This window comes from Tursiops truncatus, chromosome 5 (genome assembly GCF_011762595.2).
Source record: "Tursiops truncatus isolate mTurTru1 chromosome 5, mTurTru1.mat.Y, whole genome shotgun sequence".
Lineage (NCBI taxonomy): Eukaryota > Metazoa > Chordata > Mammalia > Artiodactyla > Delphinidae > Tursiops > Tursiops truncatus.
Window position 1 is genome coordinate 91,047,513 of NC_047038.1, and position 18,738 is coordinate 91,066,250.

At 39.3% G+C, this 18,738-nt stretch overlaps 1 protein-coding gene across 2 annotated transcripts in view; it reads left to right on the plus strand.

Moving 5' to 3' along the window:
• The first annotated feature begins 1,072 nt into the window (after positions 1-1,072).
• USO1 (USO1 vesicle transport factor) overlaps positions 1,073-18,738 on the plus strand; it is a 92,011-nt gene continuing 74,345 nt past the window's right edge. For both annotated transcript variants that reach the window (XM_019932734.3, XM_019932735.3), the window contains exon 1: positions 1,073-1,275. In XM_019932734.3, coding sequence (XP_019788293.1) covers positions 1,210-1,275 — 66 coding nt within the window. In that variant the 5' untranslated portion in view covers positions 1,073-1,209. The remainder of the gene's footprint in view (positions 1,276-18,738) is intronic.

Genomic DNA, 18,738 nt, shown 5'->3' on the forward strand with positions numbered 1-18,738 from the left:
CCCAGCTTCCTCCTTCTAGCTTAGGCAATTATTTGGCTAATGGTACCAAAGAGCGTGTCAGGGCACACAGAAAAAGCACATTGATTTTGTTTTCTTTAAGGGAGGCCGGGGAATCTGAGACCTGTGGGGCATCCAAGTGGAGACGTGTATTAATCAGTTAGCTAACTAGACCCTGCGCTTTTTAGGTTCAAGATATTTATTTACAAGACTACTCCATAAGCGTGTGTACCTGGCACTCTCATTTCGAAAGAAACAAGGCATACCGATTTGAAAAATGCCATTTTTCATGCTAAAATAAAAACCACACCGAAAATGTAGGGGTTTAGAGTTAATAACAAAACGTCATGCTACTAGCTGCCGAACTGACACGGCAGATCAATGTATTTTCTCTAGTAAGTTAAATGCAGGGTTCGAGTGGTTTCCTCCCCACACCACAGGAAAATAGCGGTGTACCTGGTATTTAGATCCAGGAATTCCTTTTAGCAGGTTGGAAGAGCAAGAGCTGAGAAATGCGCCCTCCTGTGGCAGTGGAATGAGGGGGCTCTAGCAACCTTTTTACCACCAAACAAAGCCATGTAAAGAAATGCAATTTGCGGGGACAAGAAGGCCACAACGCCGGTACTGCTACACCGCAAAACCAAAAGAACCCTTCCAGGGGCCGGGAACCCTTACCTGTCACGTCGGCCGAAGGAAAATTTCACTTTCGACTCAACAAAATACGACCCCAGATTTGACAGCTTGCACTACGTCCGGCGACAATTAAACACCCTGCAAGCCAAAATGCGTACACTATCCGGATCCTCTCCAGCTGGCAGGGCAGGGCTCGGACCAAGTGGGTGGTTGGGACCAGCCCGAGCTACCAGCGCAGGGCTGGGGTAGGAGGCGTGTCCTTGCGGAGGGAGGCGGGGCCTGCGCAGTGGGCGGGGCTTGGGCGGACCGAGGCTACCGGCCTCCTCTCGCCTGCTTTCCCCCTTGCCTTCGCCCTTCGAGCAGCCACGTAATGCCACGTCCCCGCGCATGCGCATTTCGACAGGTGGTGGAAGCTGTTTCCGGGCTTAGGGGGCTGGAGCTGCTGCCGAGTAAGAGGCGGTGTTGGCGGCGGCCGGAGAGCGCTGAGTGCGGGCTTGGGGGGCCAGGCCCTGCGGAGGACAGGGGAAGTTATCTTTTCTTTCCCGACGGGGCCGGTGGAGCCGGTGGCTGAGCGGCAAGATGAATTTCCTCCGCGGGGTTATGGGGGGTCAGAGTGCCGGACCCCAGCACACAGAAGCTGAGACGGTGAGAGGAGCGGCGGGTCCGGGACTTGGGAAGGGTCCGGGCAGGAACTGGGACGGAGGACTCGGGGGCCCGGAGGTCACCTCCCGCGCGTCACTGGGCCGGGAGTCCAAACGCCTCCTCCCCCTTTGCCCCCGTGCCTTCCTTCGTCTCCTGAAACCCCCGAGTTATTTCTTCACGCCCCCAACGAAACCCCCAGCGCGGCGGCTCGGCCCTGCTGACAACAGCTCCGCAGGCCGCTTGGTGGTGGTCCGCGGGTGGTGCCGCCCGGGAAGTCATCGATCCGGGGCAGCGGTGGCCCGACCTGTCTCCCACGCCCCTCGGGGCCGCGGGCCTGTCCCTCCCGTTTCGCCAGTGTCTACACTGGCGGTGAGGAAAGTCCAGCTCCCTCCCTCGCGGTCTGGAATGGGGCTTTGGGGAAGACAGCAAGAAGGTTTAAAACCCAGCTGTTGACCAGAGCAGTTGGCTAAGAATAATACGATAGTTTGGGCACGAAGCTGCCTGCCCCTGTCCCTTCAATTGGAGACAGGTCATTCTGCCAGGTGTTATTAGTTCGGACCCCGTTTTTCAGTCTTACCCAACTATTTGGGAAATACTCCCTCGGACGTTGTAGGGATCTTTCGCGCTCAAACTGCTTTGGAAACACATTTCCCTTCCATTCACCCCATTCAGAAGTCTGAACTCGTGGTAACAGGATTTGCAGCGTCACTTTAAAAAAATTGTTAGCTACTACAAACAGTATTTGATAAGTTGGTTCGATTTTAGGTTTAGGATAAACTTTCTTCGAAGTTTGGTTGTCTATTAGAAATGAGTATATATGACTTTTTTTAAACTAAGCTTTTAATTTGAGAGTAATTTTAGATCTACAAGAAAGTGACAAGCTACGACCTTTTGGGGGGGCTGCGTTGGGTCTTCGTTGCTGCGCGCGGGCTTTCTCTAGCTGCAGCGAGCGGGGTCTACTCTTCGTTGCGGTGCACGGGCTTCTCATTGCGGTGGCTTCTCGTTGCAGAGCACGGGCTGTAGGTGCGCGGGCTTCAGTAGTTGTGGGACACGGCCTCAGTAGTTGTGGCGCATGGGCTCTAGAGCGCAGGCTCAGTAGTTGTGGTGCAAGGGCTTAGCTGCTCTGCGGCATGTGGGATCTCCCCGGACCAGGGCTCGAACCCGTGTCCCCTGCATTGGCAGGCGGATTCTTAACCACTGCGCCACCAGGGAAGTCCAGAGTATGGCATTTTAAAGGTAAACTTTGGGTAGTATTTGTAGACATTACTGGGTTGTCTATGAACATAGATCCCATGTTCTGTGTTACTGGAATCCTGAAGGGTAAATAATAGCTTTCATTTGTCAAGCCCTTACCTTGTGCTGGGTACTGTGCTCTTTATAGTACACATTCTCCTTAGATCCCTAACCACCCTGAAAGATAGGTGATAGTATCCTCACTTTACAAATGAAGAAATGAGGCTTAGAGAGGTGAAGTTACCTGACCTAGGTCACACTGCTAGTAATGGAGCAGGGATTCAACCAAAGTTTGCCTTACATCAAAGCCTAGGCTTTATTGCTGCTGCCCCGTATTTTAATACTTATCTGGGAATTTTGGAAATTTATATAATTATTACAACTAACCTCACAAAATCTGAGTTAGAACTGTTTAAAGCATAAGCTGAAGGCTGGTGAATCTATCTTCCTTCATTTGAAAATCAGGAGATTTCACATGCAGACACACAAACCGATATTTGGCTTCTCTTGTCCATTCCCACCGTGGCTTCAAGGCAGCTGAGTTGCGCTCTTAGAAGACCACGCTCTCTCCAGGTTACCATAGTCACACAGCCCACCCCTTCAGCTTTTGTTTGTGTATATTATCTGCCTGATATTTTTCTTTGAGGCACCAAGTTTTATAGTGTGGTTTATTAGAGCTTGCTTTGGAGTTAGACCTTGATTTGAATCCTTGCCTTCCACCCCTAATTGGATTGAACAGGCAAGAGATGGCTAAAACCTTATGAGTAAAATGAGGAAAATGCCTACTCTGATGGGTGTAGTGAAGATTAAGTGAAATAAGGAATAGAAAGAGCCTAAGACTTAGTATGTGCTTAATAAAGGCTAATTTTTATTACATGTGTTTAGGGAAAGAATACTCTTTTTGTTATAGTTAGTCTTGGCACAATGACTTCTGTAGAAAAGGTGATGTACATTTAACTGGGTATAGGATTTTAAAGCTGAAAGGCCCTTTGCAGATCATCCAGGTGGAACCCCCTTATTTTACAAGTTAGGAAACTGAGGCACAGGGCACTAAAGCAACTTGCACAGTATGGCAGAGCTGAGACTAGAACACTTTGATCTCGCCATAGTGACTGGAACAACATAACTTTTATATCATGATTTCAAAGTGAAACTTGAGTATCAGATGTGTATCTTGTATATATAAACTGAAAGGAAAGTGAGGGGGGGTCCTCGTTCTTGCCTAACTTTGAACGTGTATACTCAAAATTGGAGAACTAATATGTCTTCTGATGAGAATTAATAGTTTATTCTGAGTTACAGTATGAATAAAATTTATTTCACCATCTCATTCCATCAGGAAGAATAATTGGTATAAGGGGTCATGGGTCACTAATTTAGAAGTATTTATAGAGCATCAATAGAGTGTGTTGGTACAATATTAGATCTTTTCATTGGTGATTTGAAGTGACCTGGATATTCCAGTTGCCAGAGCTTAGAATATCTAACTTCTGCATTATCAGCTAGTATTTTGTAGGTTTGTCCATTCCTGCAAAATTAAATTATTTTCGTTGTGGTTTTCCATCTTTTTTGCTATTCTCATCTCTTTCCAGTGGAAAGCCTCTTTTCATTGTCTAAATTCTACTTCTCGTTTAAATCCATCATCGATCCCTTCCCTGATTTGCACCCCTTACTTCTTTCCCCCACCAAACTGCATAGAATCTTTCCCCTCTGAGCAATCTTCACAATTTAAGTAGATTGTGCATTTCTTAGGCTCTTTACCATTTTCTACCCTTTAAATCTGTGCCGTCTCTTCTGGACTCTTAAGCGTCTTTTGGGCAGTGTTCATATATATTTTATTTTTAATTAATTAATTAATTAATATTTGCGTTGGGTCTTTGTTGCTGCGTATGGGCTTTCTCTAGTTGTGGTGAGCAGGCATTACTCTTCGTTGTGGTGCGCGGGCTTCTCATTGCGGTGGCTCCTCTTGTTGTGGAGCATGGGCTCTAGGCCCATGGGCTTCAGTAGCTGTGGCACGCGGGCTCAGTAGTTGCGGCACACGGACTTAGTTGCTCCGCAGCATGTGGGATCTTCTCGGACCAGGGCTCGAACCCGTGTTCCCTGCACTGGCAGGCGAATTCTTAACCACTGTGCCACCAGAGAAGTCCCCGTAGATATTTTAATCTTTGTTTTTCCATAGTAATACTAAATAAATATTTGTTAAATGAATTAATTATGGTGTTATGAAAGAAATCACAGATCTGTAATCATAGCAGCTTACCAATTACTAGGTGCTGAAACAATACTTTTTAAAGACTGTAGGAATCAGAGTTCTGGAATGATTGAAATTCATTACGTCGAACTTTTTACTTAAAGGATTTTTCAGGTTTGCCGTGCTTTGACTGCTTTCCTGCTTTTTCTTAACTAACGTGCCTTCTAACTGTGTGAGTTGTATTATTGCTTGCATAGTGCCTAGCTTTTCATACTTAGTTAAGAGTAACTTTGGACTGGTATTAAGATGTTCTTTAGAAACAAAATAGTAAATATTTGTGTTTGTATCATATGATAGTCAATAATTCTATAAAGTTTGGAATATTTTAAGTCTAGAATTTCATTCACATTAAACCTTTCCTGTTTTAGAGTCAAATACTTTTTTTGTTTTTTGCGGTATGCGGGCCTCTCACTGTTGTGGCCTCTCCCGTTGCCGAGTACAGGCTCCGGACGCGCAGGCTCAGCGGCCATGGCTCACGGGCCCAGCCGCTCCGCGGCATGTGGAATCTTCCCGGACCGGGGCACGAACCCGTGTCCTCTGCATCGGCAGGCGGACTCTCAACCACTGCGCCACCAGGGAAGCCCTCAAATACTTTTTAATTTGATTTCTCTTTTTTACTTTAGTAGAGAAAGGCACTGATTTCTGATGATTGAAGCCTCCTTAGCCTTGGCATACTTTGCTAGGTCCAAATAAACACTAATTATAGTAAAAATTCTACCCATTCTTTTGAGTGCTCAGACGTGCTTAATTTCCCATCTACCTTCCAACTAATATCTTTTTTTAAAAGCGAGTTTCTTGGCAGATTCCAAGAAAAGTGTTAACTACATTTGGTGATAAATCGTGGAGAGGGGGGGTTCTCTTCTCAAATTGTGTCCCAAGGCATGAAAATTGCAAAAGTCCAGAAAAGATATGCAGAATTACTCTACTGTTAAGGCATCTCTTTTTCGATCAGACTTTGGTCAGCTGGCTTAAAAAGCAAAAGAGCTAACAGTATGGACACAGCTGTAGTTTCTTTTAATAAAAATTGTTATTAAGGAATGTGCACTTAAATTTAGACATAGTTTTGGTTTAGTCAAGCGCATTAGATACCACGTTACTATAAATGTGTAGCCTGAAACTCCCGTATCTAGATTCCTGTTTCATATTCTACATTAATAACCAGGTCAGTATAGTAACTGGTATGTGCTTTCCCTCTTAGCTCTCTTATAATAACAGTGTCAGAGAAAGCCTTAATAATGATTTGTGCTTTGATCACTTCTATACCCAATCAAAGATGTCTCTTATATTCTTTTTAAGTAGTGTCTATTGAAAACTACATGGCTTTTTTTTTTTTTTTGGATAAATTTATTTATTTTTGGCTGCATTGAGCCTTCGTTGCTGCGTGTGGACTTTCTCTAGCTGCAATGAGCGGGGGCTATTCTTCATTGCGCTATGCGGGCTTCTCTTTGCGGTGGCTTCTCTTGTCGCATAGCATGGGCTCTAGGCGTGCGAGCTCAGTAGTTGTGGCTCCCGGGCTCTAGGCGCACGGGCTCAGTAGTTGTGGCTCACGGTCTAGAGCGCAGGCTCAGTAGTTGTGGCACACAGGCCTAGTTGCTCCGTGGCATGTGGGATCTTCCTGGACCAGGGCTGGAACCCATGTCCCCTGCATTGGCAGGTGGATTCTTAACCACTGCGCCACCAGGGAAGTCCCTACATGGCTCTTTTGAAGGTTTATTATGTATAGATTATTTGTATCATTTAAAATTTGCATACCAAACCATGTCCCAAAGAAAGTGAGTAGATGTACTTGAAAGGGTTCTGTTACTAAAGAAGTGTGTACTGAGTGATGGTCAAAAACAAAACAAAAATCCTGATACTTATACAAGGTTTATTAAACAGGCACTGTGTTATGTTTTCAAATATTTTCAAGATGGAGATATAAAGTAAGTTGTGTTTGCCAAATCTAATTGATGATATACATTTTTTCCTCCTGTAGGGTCTAGTGTTCTGAGGAACACATGTTGGTTACTATTGTCCTAAATGATATATCTTTTTAAAGGAATGCTGCATTTTAGAAGTTCTTCATTATCATCAGTTTTATGGAGTTCATGAAGTGTTGCCCATTTGGCTGCCTAAAAGACAAAGTAATTCCTGATGCTTTATGGTTTGAGAAGTAATTGTAATCACTTCTGAATTATCTTTTAGGAGAGAATGTAAGAATTTCTTATATAAATTTGTTTTTCTTTTTATACATTTATCTCTTATTATGTATACTGTTCTGTCTGTTTTTTGTGTTGTAGATATCATAGAAAAGACATGCTTATATTTTTATACCTCAGGCAGAAATGCCATAAACATTCTTTGTATAAAAAGTTAGTCACCTTTAATTTGAAAACTTTGGTAGTGTTAGACTTTGAGATGCTAGCATTTGTTATTTGGTAGAGAAGTTTCATTATGATGCCTTGCTTAAAAGGGTGTGCTTTTGGAAAACATAGTTCATTTCTGAGAGAAAGCATGGAGAATAAATGCAGTATATTATGTCAGCTGACTTATTGGTAATTGTAATGGAAATAGATTGTGTTAGGTTTATGGATTTATCTGCAGAGAGACTGTGTTTGACTGTAATGTTCCTACTTTTTTTTTTTTTTAGATTGTAATAATTTAGGTCATCTGAAGATAAGTCTGGCTTTTGCTTTTTTTTCTTTTTGGAAAATCTTCTCAGTAGTAGAGTTTGAGTTAAACCAAATTTCTAGCTCTTTTTTGTATTTGAAAACAGTAATTTTTTATTCCATTAAAACAATATAAATGAATTGACTGTTGATTAGCATGAATTATTTTAGTCCTATAGTTATGGTTGGGGAAGTTCTCTCCAAAAAAGTTATAACTATGTTTTAAGCGTCATGAAGGCAAAGTTATATCAAATAAGTTGGTATTAGGTGCTTGATAAATATTTGTTGAATAAATGATTGAATGGTTGAATTCAATTTTTTAAAATTGACATTCCTTTCATTTTTGCATGTCAGTTAAATAGTTACTGAATAGTAAAAAAATATGGATTTCTATTAGGAATTGTGAGAAAATATTGCAAACTACATTATGTCAGTGTCTTTTAAATGTGGCTCAGCAACCTAGTTTTATGCCATCTTCTTTTTTACCCCTTTTACTTCTCAGAGGTTTTTTAGTTTCACATTCCTCATCTCAGGTTTTTCTTTCCTAGTCACTCCTATTCCCATTGCTTCTTTTTTTTTTTTTTTTTAAACATCTTTATTGGAGTATAATTGCTTTACAATGGTATGTTAGTTTCAGCTTCACAACAAAATGAATCAGTTATATATACACATATGTTCCCATATCTCTTCCCGCTTGCGTCTCCCTCCCTCCCACCCTCCCTATCCCACCCCTCCAGGCGGTCCCATTGCTTCTTTTTTGGCCTCCTTTGTGTATTACTGAATAAAAATAAATGACACTATTAGTAAGCAAAACAAACAAACATTAAATTTGGATTATAAGGTTATAATTCAGATTATGCCCAATTTATCAGTTATTAATGGAATTTTTTGTTCTTTTCATATTTTTCTTAATAAGTGGAATTGTGAACCTCACATGGCAATTACTGAAAACAAGAGTCCTGAAACATAGTCACCTGCATGAGGTTATACATATTAGTTTACTAATTAGCTTTTTATTTTATTACACAAAATGGCAAACAATACTAGTAAGGTTTAAGTCTTCTTTGACTACCATCTCCAATTTCACTTCTCTTTCCTGAAATAACCACTATTCTTGGTTTGGTATAAATCTTTCCAGACCTTTATGAATAATCATACAGTATAGAATTATATATTTGTATGAGCATATTTATCTCTCTTTTTCACAAATGATACACTGTTTATGGTGTTTTACAGCTTATCTTTTTCATTGATGGATATGTCTTAGAGATCTTTGCATGTTAAAACATACAGCTACTTTATTAGAAATTATTTAAAATATCAGATTTTTAGTTGCTTTTCTTAATTACACTTATATCCTCTTCTAATAGACTATAAAAGCATCTTGATAACAGGATCCATATCTAATTCATCATTGTATTTATCTCTGATTAACTCTAATACCTAGTTAGCATAGTATGAATTAGTTGAAATACTGCTGTCTCTTACGTTTTTCCTTCTTATCACCCCTTTCTGATCCTTTTAAATAAGATTAACTCTGGGTTAAATTTTACTCATACATATTTTTTCTCTTTAGAACTGTTTTTTGTTAATATGTAGTATTCTGTTGTTTAATGCAAGAATCACAAACTCAAATCCCAACAGTGTCAGTTGGGTAACATCATTGTTCAGTGAAGCGGGTCGTGTTAGAGAAGAGATCAGAGGTCTGGGATGAAACTGGAGCCTGCATGTCCTGCCTTGAGAGTGTAGCTAGTGCTCAGCTTCAGCCAGTTGTTGCAGAGAGCCAATTTAATGGCTTTGAATCCCGTCGCACCACATACTAGTTCTGTGAACTTGGACAAGTCACTTACCCACTGTGCCTCTGTTTCCTTATCTCTAAAATGTGGATAGTAATAGTGCCTACCAATAGGATTTTGGTGAAGATTAAATAAATTTAAAAGTATAAAGAATGTTAGAACATAGCTGGCACATAGTAAGTGCTATACATGCCATATTTTAACAGTTATGTAATGCACTTTAGCATTTAAACATCTCTGAAGTCAGGTTGCATCCTGTAATTATAACTGGCGGTATTTCTCTTTTCTTGGCAATACATTTAAAAAATGGTAGATCTTATAATCATTGGCTTCTCAAATTGTATGAAATACAGTGTTAGTTACCATTAGCTAACAGGCTGATGTTTTTCAAGAAAAGGTAGAGGGCTTCCTTGGTGGCGCAGTGGTTGAGAGTCCGTCTGCCGATGCAGGGGACACGGGTTTGTGCCCCGGTCCGGGAGGATCCCACATGCCGCGGAGCGGCTGGGCCCGTGAGCCATGGCCGCTGAGCCCGCGCATCCGGAGCCTGTGCTCCGCAACAGGAGAGGCCACAACAGTGAGAGGCCCACGTATAGCAAAAAAAAAAAAAAAAAGAGAAAAAGAAATCTGGAGTTTTATATGAAGTCTTTTGATTTTGAAATGTTGGCTTTTAAAATTATTTTAAACACTGTATAGGCCAAATAGATTTTTTCAGAGGTTTATAGCAAATAACTACATTATTACTAAGTAGGTAAAATTGAGTATTTTAACATATTCAAAGTTTTGAGTATTAAGTAGCCTTAGAATTTATCTAGTTTATTCCTCCATCTTGTAGATAACAAAACTGACTTAGAAAGCTTGAATTTAAGATACAGTCAATCCTTGTTATTCACTGATTCTATATTTGTGAATTCACCTACACGCTAAAAATTGTAACCCCACAATTAATACACACAACACTTTCACACTGATTTGTGGACAGATGCAGAGTAGCAAAAAATCAGAGTCACTGATGTGTGCATTCCCAACTGAGGTCAAACAAAAAGATATTCTGCCTTCTTGTTTCCACTCTTATACTGTAAACAAGTGTCCTTTTCACAGTCTGTTTAGTGTCATGTGTTTTGCATTTCTGTGCTTTTTAAAAATTTTTGCTATTAAAACTGGCCCCAAATGTAGTGCTGAACTGTTGTCTAGTGTTCCGAAGTATTGCATAAGAAAGCTGTGATGTGCCTTGTGGAGAAAATATATGTGTTAGATAAGCTTACTAAGGCATGAGTAATAGCGCTGGTAGCTGTGAGTTCAGTGTTACTGAATCAAGGGTGTATATTGAATAAGATGTCTTTAAACAGAAGCACACGTTAAACAAGGTTATGTATTGGATCCATTGATGAAAATGTTACTAGGGACTCACAGGAACCTAGCACTGTATTTCCTTTAGGCACAGCAGTTCAGTGTCTGCTAATTCAGTGTTCATGGTGACTATAGAGCATAACTATTATGAATAACAAGAACCAACAGTGTTCAGAAAGTAGATGAACAGTGAGTCAATCAGGTGGTATGTTAGAGCAGGTAATAGAATCAAAGCAAAGTCTAACATATTCTGGAAATTTCTTTAAATGTTTGTGTTATTGAAACAGTAGTTGAAAACATGCTTATTATAAATAATTCAAATCAGTATATAGTCTAAAGTTGCCCTTTTCTTCCTCTTTTCACGATCTTATTTCCCATTACCAGGAGTAATCTCTAATGATGTTTGTTATACATCCTTCCAGAGTGTTTTCTTTGCATTTACCAATGTTTGTTACACAAATGAGTTTCTTTATGAGTGAAATAGTTATATTCATAGCTATTTGATTTTTTAAAATTTTAACAGTAGGTATTAGAATTTTTCTATTTACTAATCAATGAACATAGTTTTTTTTTAGAGAGTTTTTAAAAATGTAAGTTTCTTTGTTTCAAACAAATAGACAGAAGTATCTTTTCCTGTTGTTACCAGTATTCTATTCTGTAACCTTACATATCCTGACTGTACAGTTGACCTTTGAACAACACCAACGCTCTGCACAGTAGAAAATCCTCCTGTAATTTAATTTATAGTTGACTCTGTGTATCCACAGTTCCTCCATATCCTCATATCCTCGGATTCAACCAACCAAGGATCACATAGTACTGCAGTATTTGCTACTGAAAAGAAAGTATAAGTGGACCTGCGCAGTTCATAACTGTTGCTCAAGGGTCATAACTGTTGTTCAAGGGTCAACTGTATTTATATCTCTGTTGATTCAGGCAGAAAATCTGGGAAGGTTACTTGTTTGAAGTCTACAGAATGGTCATCTGAAATGTGGCGCCTTGGTAGTATGCTGTGATAATGAGTACTTTGGTAAAAGGCGTAGGGACAAATATTTCTGATTTTTTACTAAAGTAGACTGGATTAATTTTTTCTGTATTACAACTCATTCTTTTGATCAATAATGGCAGCAAAATGTTAACTGAAAAGGAGCAGGATGGCATTGAAATCTGGGGGATTTAAACTTGTACTTCCTTTCTAACGCTCCCGTCATGTAGGTAAGGGTGTTGAGGACTAGGGCAAGAGTCTGTGACCTCAAAAAAATAGTAAATTTATAAATTTTGCTTTAAACTACTAAGTGGCCTCCTTGGTCGGATTCTGAGAGAGTGAGTGAGTTGCTAGCAACAAAAATCTCTCATCTCAGGATCCCATGTGGGACACTGAATAAACATATCCTTCAGCTCTAAAATACTGTCCTTTTTCCTTCTGATGGTAACATCCTCATTCACTCTGCTTCCCTACTTTTCCACTTGCTTCATTTTTGATACCAATTACCCACACGTCCGACTATATCCAAATCATTGCTTAACTTGGGACCTTCTGACCAGCTATGCTGTCCAAAGTACTACTTTCCACCCAGTCTCTGTCTTATTTCCCTAATCATTTCCCTCAGTGCACTTATTATTTTCTGTATTTATCTTGTTTTTAATTTATTCTGTTGTCTCCTTTCTATTATAATTTCATTTGAGTAGGTACCTTCTGTAGTGATTCACTGCTGTTTCCCCAAAATAGAATTTTGCAGGGCCCAGCAAGATATTAAGCACTTTAATAGTATTTCTCAAACTGACTGTGGTGAAGAACCAGTTGGATTGTTTTTTTCCCCCCCAATTTCCAATTCATCACAGACCAATACTTTTGTAAAATATAATAAAAATGAATTTATAGGAAAATGAAATGACAATACACACACACATACTCATGGACATACAATATACAAGCCCAATTTTTTCTTTTTTATTAAACAGCCACAAAGGTATCCAGTTGTTATAGAAGTTTCTAATGCTTAGTCCCAGTTGCTTTCTTTTTTCTTTTCTTTTTTTAAAAAATTATTTATTAATTTATTTTTGGCTGCGTTGGGTCTTTGTTGCTGCGCATGGGCTTTCTCTAGTTGCAACCAGTGGGAGCTACTCTGTTGCCGTGCACGGGCTTCTCATTGCGGTGTCTTCTCTTGTTGCGGAACACGGGCTCTAGACACTTGGCCTTCAGTAGGTGTGGCATGTGGGCTCTAGAGCGCAGGCTCAGTAGTTGTGGCACACGGGCTTAGTTGCTCCATGGCATGTGGGATCTTCTCGGACCAGGGCTCGAACCCGTGTCCCCTGCATTGGCAGGCGGATTCTTAACCACTGTTCCACCAGGGAAGTCCTCTTTTTTCTTTTCTATTGAAGTATAATTGACTTATAATATTATAATAGTTCCAGGTGTACAACATAGTGGTTTGGTATTTTTGTACATTACAAAATGATCACCGCTGTAAGTCTACTTACTATCTGTCACCATGCAAAGTTATTGCAATATTATTGACTATATTCCCTATGCTGTACATTACATCTGTATGACTTATTTTATAACTGAAAGTTTGTACCTCTTAATCTCCCTCACGTATTTTACTCATCCCTCACCCCCCTGCTTAGTCCAATTTCTGAACTTACCTTGTCACAAACCACTGCTCTCTGGTTGCACTGACCATGGCCCCGATGAGGGCAGCAGCACTCCAACATTTGTTGAATGAATGAATGAATGAATGAATGAATCACCAACTTCAAGATTATGGCATGGAATTCTTCAGACGCTATTACTCCTTTGACTTTACCAAAACCAGAATATTCTGAGATATAGAAAAGTGATTGTGGATTCATATCAAACTTCAGCTAGCTTATTCAGTGATGCTTTTTGATTCTCTGATTCTTTTTTTTAAAAGACAAAAGAGACATTTGAATACATGCTTAAGGAAAAGCTGTAGAAGTGTATAAAATGAAAAGTGTAAGTGCTCCATGAATGGGCATTTAAGGTCCTTCTGTTTTGTTTCTTTTTCTATTACAGTGCTGCAGTGGTTGTTCTTGTAATTATGACTGTACATGTGCATATATTGCCTTAGGACAAATTTCTAGAAGTTGAATTCCAAACAGCAGCTGTTTCAGACATTTTATTCTTTATTCTCAAGCCTCTTAAATTCATTTCTTTCAAATATTCTTTTGTCTTATCTATCTCTTCAGCCCTTCCCCATTGCCACCACCCTAATGCCCTTTTTTTTTACCTTATTTCTTGTCTGTTATAATGAGCTGACATATTTTTTCTGTAATCTCTTTCTGCTCCAGTTTCTCCTTATTATCTCAGCCAGATTAATTCTTTAAAAGTGAGTATATTAATTTCTGAAGTACTTATATATAGTGCTGACTTTTTCATAAATACTTGGTAGCTTCTGATTATAGCTTTCCCAGAGTAAAGCTCCAACTCCCTTAGAACAAGGGACTACCCTGGCTCGGCAGTTAAGTCCAAGGCTTATGAGGGTCCTTACTGGTCTGTAGTGAAAGTGGAAGCTATTCACAGGAACTACATTACAGTGTTCCCCTATTTACAAAAAAGAAAAAAAATCTTGCAGTCCCTGTAGTTTGCAACAGGTGCTCAGGCTCCCATTTCTCTGCATAAGAGGCAATGTAGGATAGTAGAAAGTGTGTGGGCTTTGAAGTGAGACATCTGTAGCTCAGTTAGAATCTGGACTGTACCACCAAACTGGCAGGGTATTTTGGGGTGCATTGCTTTATCCCTGAACCTTAGTTTCCTGTCCTGTAAAACGAGTTTATTAGTTTAGGTATTGGATCAGCTGCTATAACAGAGGTCTAACCAAGATAAAAGTTTGTGTCTTTGTCCAATAAAAGTCCAATTAGAAGGCAATCCCTAGGATAGGTTAGTTATGTTCCTCAGGGTGGTCCAGAGGCCCAGGTGCTGCTCTTTATCTTGTTCTGCCATCCGCTAGGATGGTGCCCTTGTTTGAATTGTTGAAGGTGCTTTATTACCTGCAGGTTCAAGTTCCAGGCTGAGGGAAGAAGAAAGAGGAATGAAGAACAAATAGCTTCCTTTTAAGGACATGACTTGGAAGGTACAAAGAACTCATTGGCCAGAGTGTAGTCACTTTCTATGCCCAGGTGTAAGGAAAGCTCAGAAAGTAGTGTAGGTGGACAACCTTTGTGCCCAGCTAAAGCACAGAGGGTTCTAATAACTAAAAGAATGGTTAATGAAGCACAATCATACTGCATTGTGTTGGTTTTTTAAGTCAGGAATAAATGGAATAATGGTCTTTGAAATCTTCAGTTTCTGAAGAAAAATTAAGTGTACTTGTGCTACAAAATTTTTTCTTGGTAAATGTCAACTGAAAAATATAGACCTGTGTTTGGCCTGAAACATGGCTGTCTTTGTAAGGTTTGGAACATATGTAATATTTTCCTTTCATTTGGTTTCCATTGTCTGTAAAAGGTTGCAACATAGCACTTTATTATGGAGAGATCACTTATTCAGAAACTTCAACTGTATGGAATATTATCAGGAGGTAATATGGCTTTCGCATAGCAAAAGTAGAAGTTGCGAAGTCCATATACTCAATCTTGATTTCAAGCCTGAGTAATTTGGGGTTTTAGACATATTACTATCTAGCCTAATTATCAGATTTCTCACTCAGTAGCAGATTAAAATCTGCAAAATTTGAACTGTCTGTTAGAAACGTATATGATGGAAATGACAGCCAAAAGCCTGATAGGATAGAAAATTAATACAAAGGAGTCATAGAAGTTTGGTAATAATAAAGTTTGTTAAACATTTATTGAGCATTTATAGGTGCCAGGTACTCTGCAAAAACTTTTTTTTTTTTTTTTTTGCAGTATGTGTGCCTCTCACTGTTGTGGCCTCTCTCGTTGCGGAGCACAGGCTCCGGACGCGCAGGCTCAACGGCCATGGCTCACGGGCCTAGCCGCTCCGTGGCATGTGGGATCTTCCCAGACGGGGAAGTATCTGAAATAGCTTAATTATGGTTCTGGATAAATAAGTTGTTCTTATATTCATTTTTTACTCTTATTGGTTTGCAGTATGGTAATTGCCTTAAGTCACTAGAGAGAAAGTTCCGATTAAAATCCCCAATCGAGTGTGTCAATTATATCTCAATAAAACTGTAAGAAAAAAAAAAGAAAAATAAATAAATAATATAATAAAATCCCCAATCAGGAAGAATATGTACTTGCCACTAAAACCCAAGTTTAATAGATAAAAAGCATGTTTATAGTATTTTTTTTGGCCGCATCACGTGGCTTGCAGGATCTCAGTTCCCTGACCAGGGACTGAACCCAGACCACGTCAGTGAAAGCCCAGAATCCCAACCACTAGGCCACCAGGGAACTCTTAGCATGTTTATAGTCTTAAAAATAGTCTTGATACATATTTACCCAAACTCAGGAATGAATGGATTTTATTTCTATAATTGTAAATACTACACTTTAAAATAGTGATTAATTTTTAAGTTCCATTTTGCAACCTTCTAAAAAACACTAGTGATTTGCTTATTAATCAGAGTTAATTGAAGCAGAAACATATAATTTGAAGTCATTAGAAATCTGTTTTTAGCTAACAGTTTAATCTTATATAATCCTTTTCCCCCCCACATTATTTTAGATTGATCATCATTCCCAGAAATAAGAAGCATTTAAAATTATTGTAGGGAATTCCCTGGTGGTCCTGTGGTTAGGACTCAGCACTTTCACTGCCAGGGGCCCAGGTTCAATCCCTGGTCGGGGATCTAAGATCCCGCAAGCCACATGGCGTGGCCAAAAAAATAATAATAATAAAATAAAATTAATTTAAAAGGAAAGCTTTCATATTTTAGAAATTTCATTTGGTATATTATTTTAATAGAACAAGTATATATATGTATGTGCATAATATAAAAATTGTTCATAGATATATAAAATTTATAAACTCAAATTAGACCAATTTTCTTATTTGGACTATAAAATGCTATTTTCTACATTAAAATATGTATACACAATTATAAAATAAGAAATCATTTTCTATGCCTGGCATTCCTTCCTTATATTGTCTGGTGAACTACTCATCCTTTAATTCTTGATTCAAGAGTGTCATCCTCAATATACCATTCTTAAACAGTATCTGTCTTAGTTTATCTGGGCTGCTGTAACAAAAATACAATAGGTTTGTTGGTTTAAGAAACAAACACATTTCTCTTAGTTCTGGAGGCTGGGAAGTCCAAAATCAAGGTGCTGGCAGATTCTTTGTCTAGTGAGGGCCTGCTTCCTGGTTCATATACTGCCATCTTCTCCAGTGTCTTCATGTGGTAGAAGGCATGAAGGAGCTCTTTGGGGTCTCTTATATAAGGGCACTAATCCCATTCATGAGGGCTCCACCCTCCCTCCCTAATCACCTTCCAAAGGCCCCTACCTCCTAATACCATCACACTGGGGGTTAGGATTTCAACACATGCATTTTGCAGGGAAGGAAACATAGCAGTTTCACTTTCAGATAGAATTCACTACTTTTTCTTTTGTGCACCTGCTTTATAAGCATATACTTATATAACTTTAATTTGTTAGTGTAGTTTATTTACACAACTGTCTTCCTGTCTAAGCTCTTTGTGGCCAGAGACCATATCTTATTTTGGTTAGCACAAGAACAAATACATACATGCTCAGTGTGTATTTATTGACTGAGTAATGACTGTGCATTCTAGTCTAAAAAAAAATGGACTTTATAGGTAGTAGGGAGCCATTGAGGATATTTTTATTATGTTAGTTTATTTTTATCAGTTAAGAGCAGATTTCATATTATTTTGATCAGCAGAGTAAAGATAGCATCTTTTAAAGATGAGTTCAGTCAGTCATGAAAATATCCTAGAAATTCCAATAAAACATAAACCAGTTCACTTTATTCCATTATTACTCTTTTCTGCTTATAAAGGTAATACTTGTTCATTATCAAAATTCAAACATCAGAAATAATGTAGAAAATGAACATTTCCAGCAACCCACTGAAAGACAGTATGGTACATAGTCTTAATTTTTTCTATACATGTTCACGTAGTATTTTTTTTCCTTTGAAAAATTATTTATTTCTATGTTCCTAACTTTCACTCTAGCAGTAGAATCACATTAATAATTCTTTTTTAAATTTTTTATTAGAGTATAGTTGATTTAAAATGTTGCATTAGTTTCTGCTGTACAGCAGAGTTAATCAGTTATACATATACGTATATCCACTCTTTTTAGATTCTTTTCCCATATAGGTCATTACAGAGCATTTGAGAAGAGTTCCCTGTGCTATACAGTAGGTCCTTGTTATTTATTTTATATATAGTAGTGTGTATATGTCAATCCCAATCTCCCAATTTTTCCCTCTCCCATCTTTCCCGCCCCCTGGTAACCATAAGTTTGTTTTCTACATCTGCGACTTTATTTCTGTTTTGTAAACAATTTCATTTGTATCATTTTTTTAAATTGCACATATAAGCAATATCATATGATATTTGTCTTTCTCTGTCTGACTTACTTCACTCAGTATGACAATCTCTAGGTCCATCCATGTTGCTGCAAATGACATTATTTCATTCTTTTTTATGGCTGAATAATCTTCCTCCCTCTCTCTCTCTCTCCCCCTCCCTCCCTCTCTCTCTCTCTCTCTCTCTCTCTCTCTCTCTCTCTCTCTATATATATATATATATATACACCACATCTTCTTTATCCATTCCTCTGTTGATGGACATTTAGGTTGCTTCCATGTCTTGGCTATTGTAAATAGTGCTGTAGTGAACACTGGGGTGCATGTATCTTTTCAAATTATGGTTTTCTCTGGATATATGCCCAGGAGTGGGATTGCTGAGTCATATGGTAGCTCTATATTTAGTTTTTGTTTGTTTGTTTGTTTGTTTTCTGTATGTGGGCCTCTCACTGTTGTGGCCTCTCCCGTTGTGGAGCACAGGCTCCGGACGCGCAGGCTCAGCGGCCATGGCTCACAGGCCCAGCCGCCCCGTGGCATGTGGGATCTTCCCGGACCGGGGCACGAACCCGTGTCCTCTGCATCGGCAGGCAGACTCTCAACCACTGCGCCACCAGGGAAGCCCTATTTTTAGTTTTTTAAGGAACTTCCATACTGTACTCCATAATGGTTGGACCAATTTACATTCCCACCAACAGTGTAGGA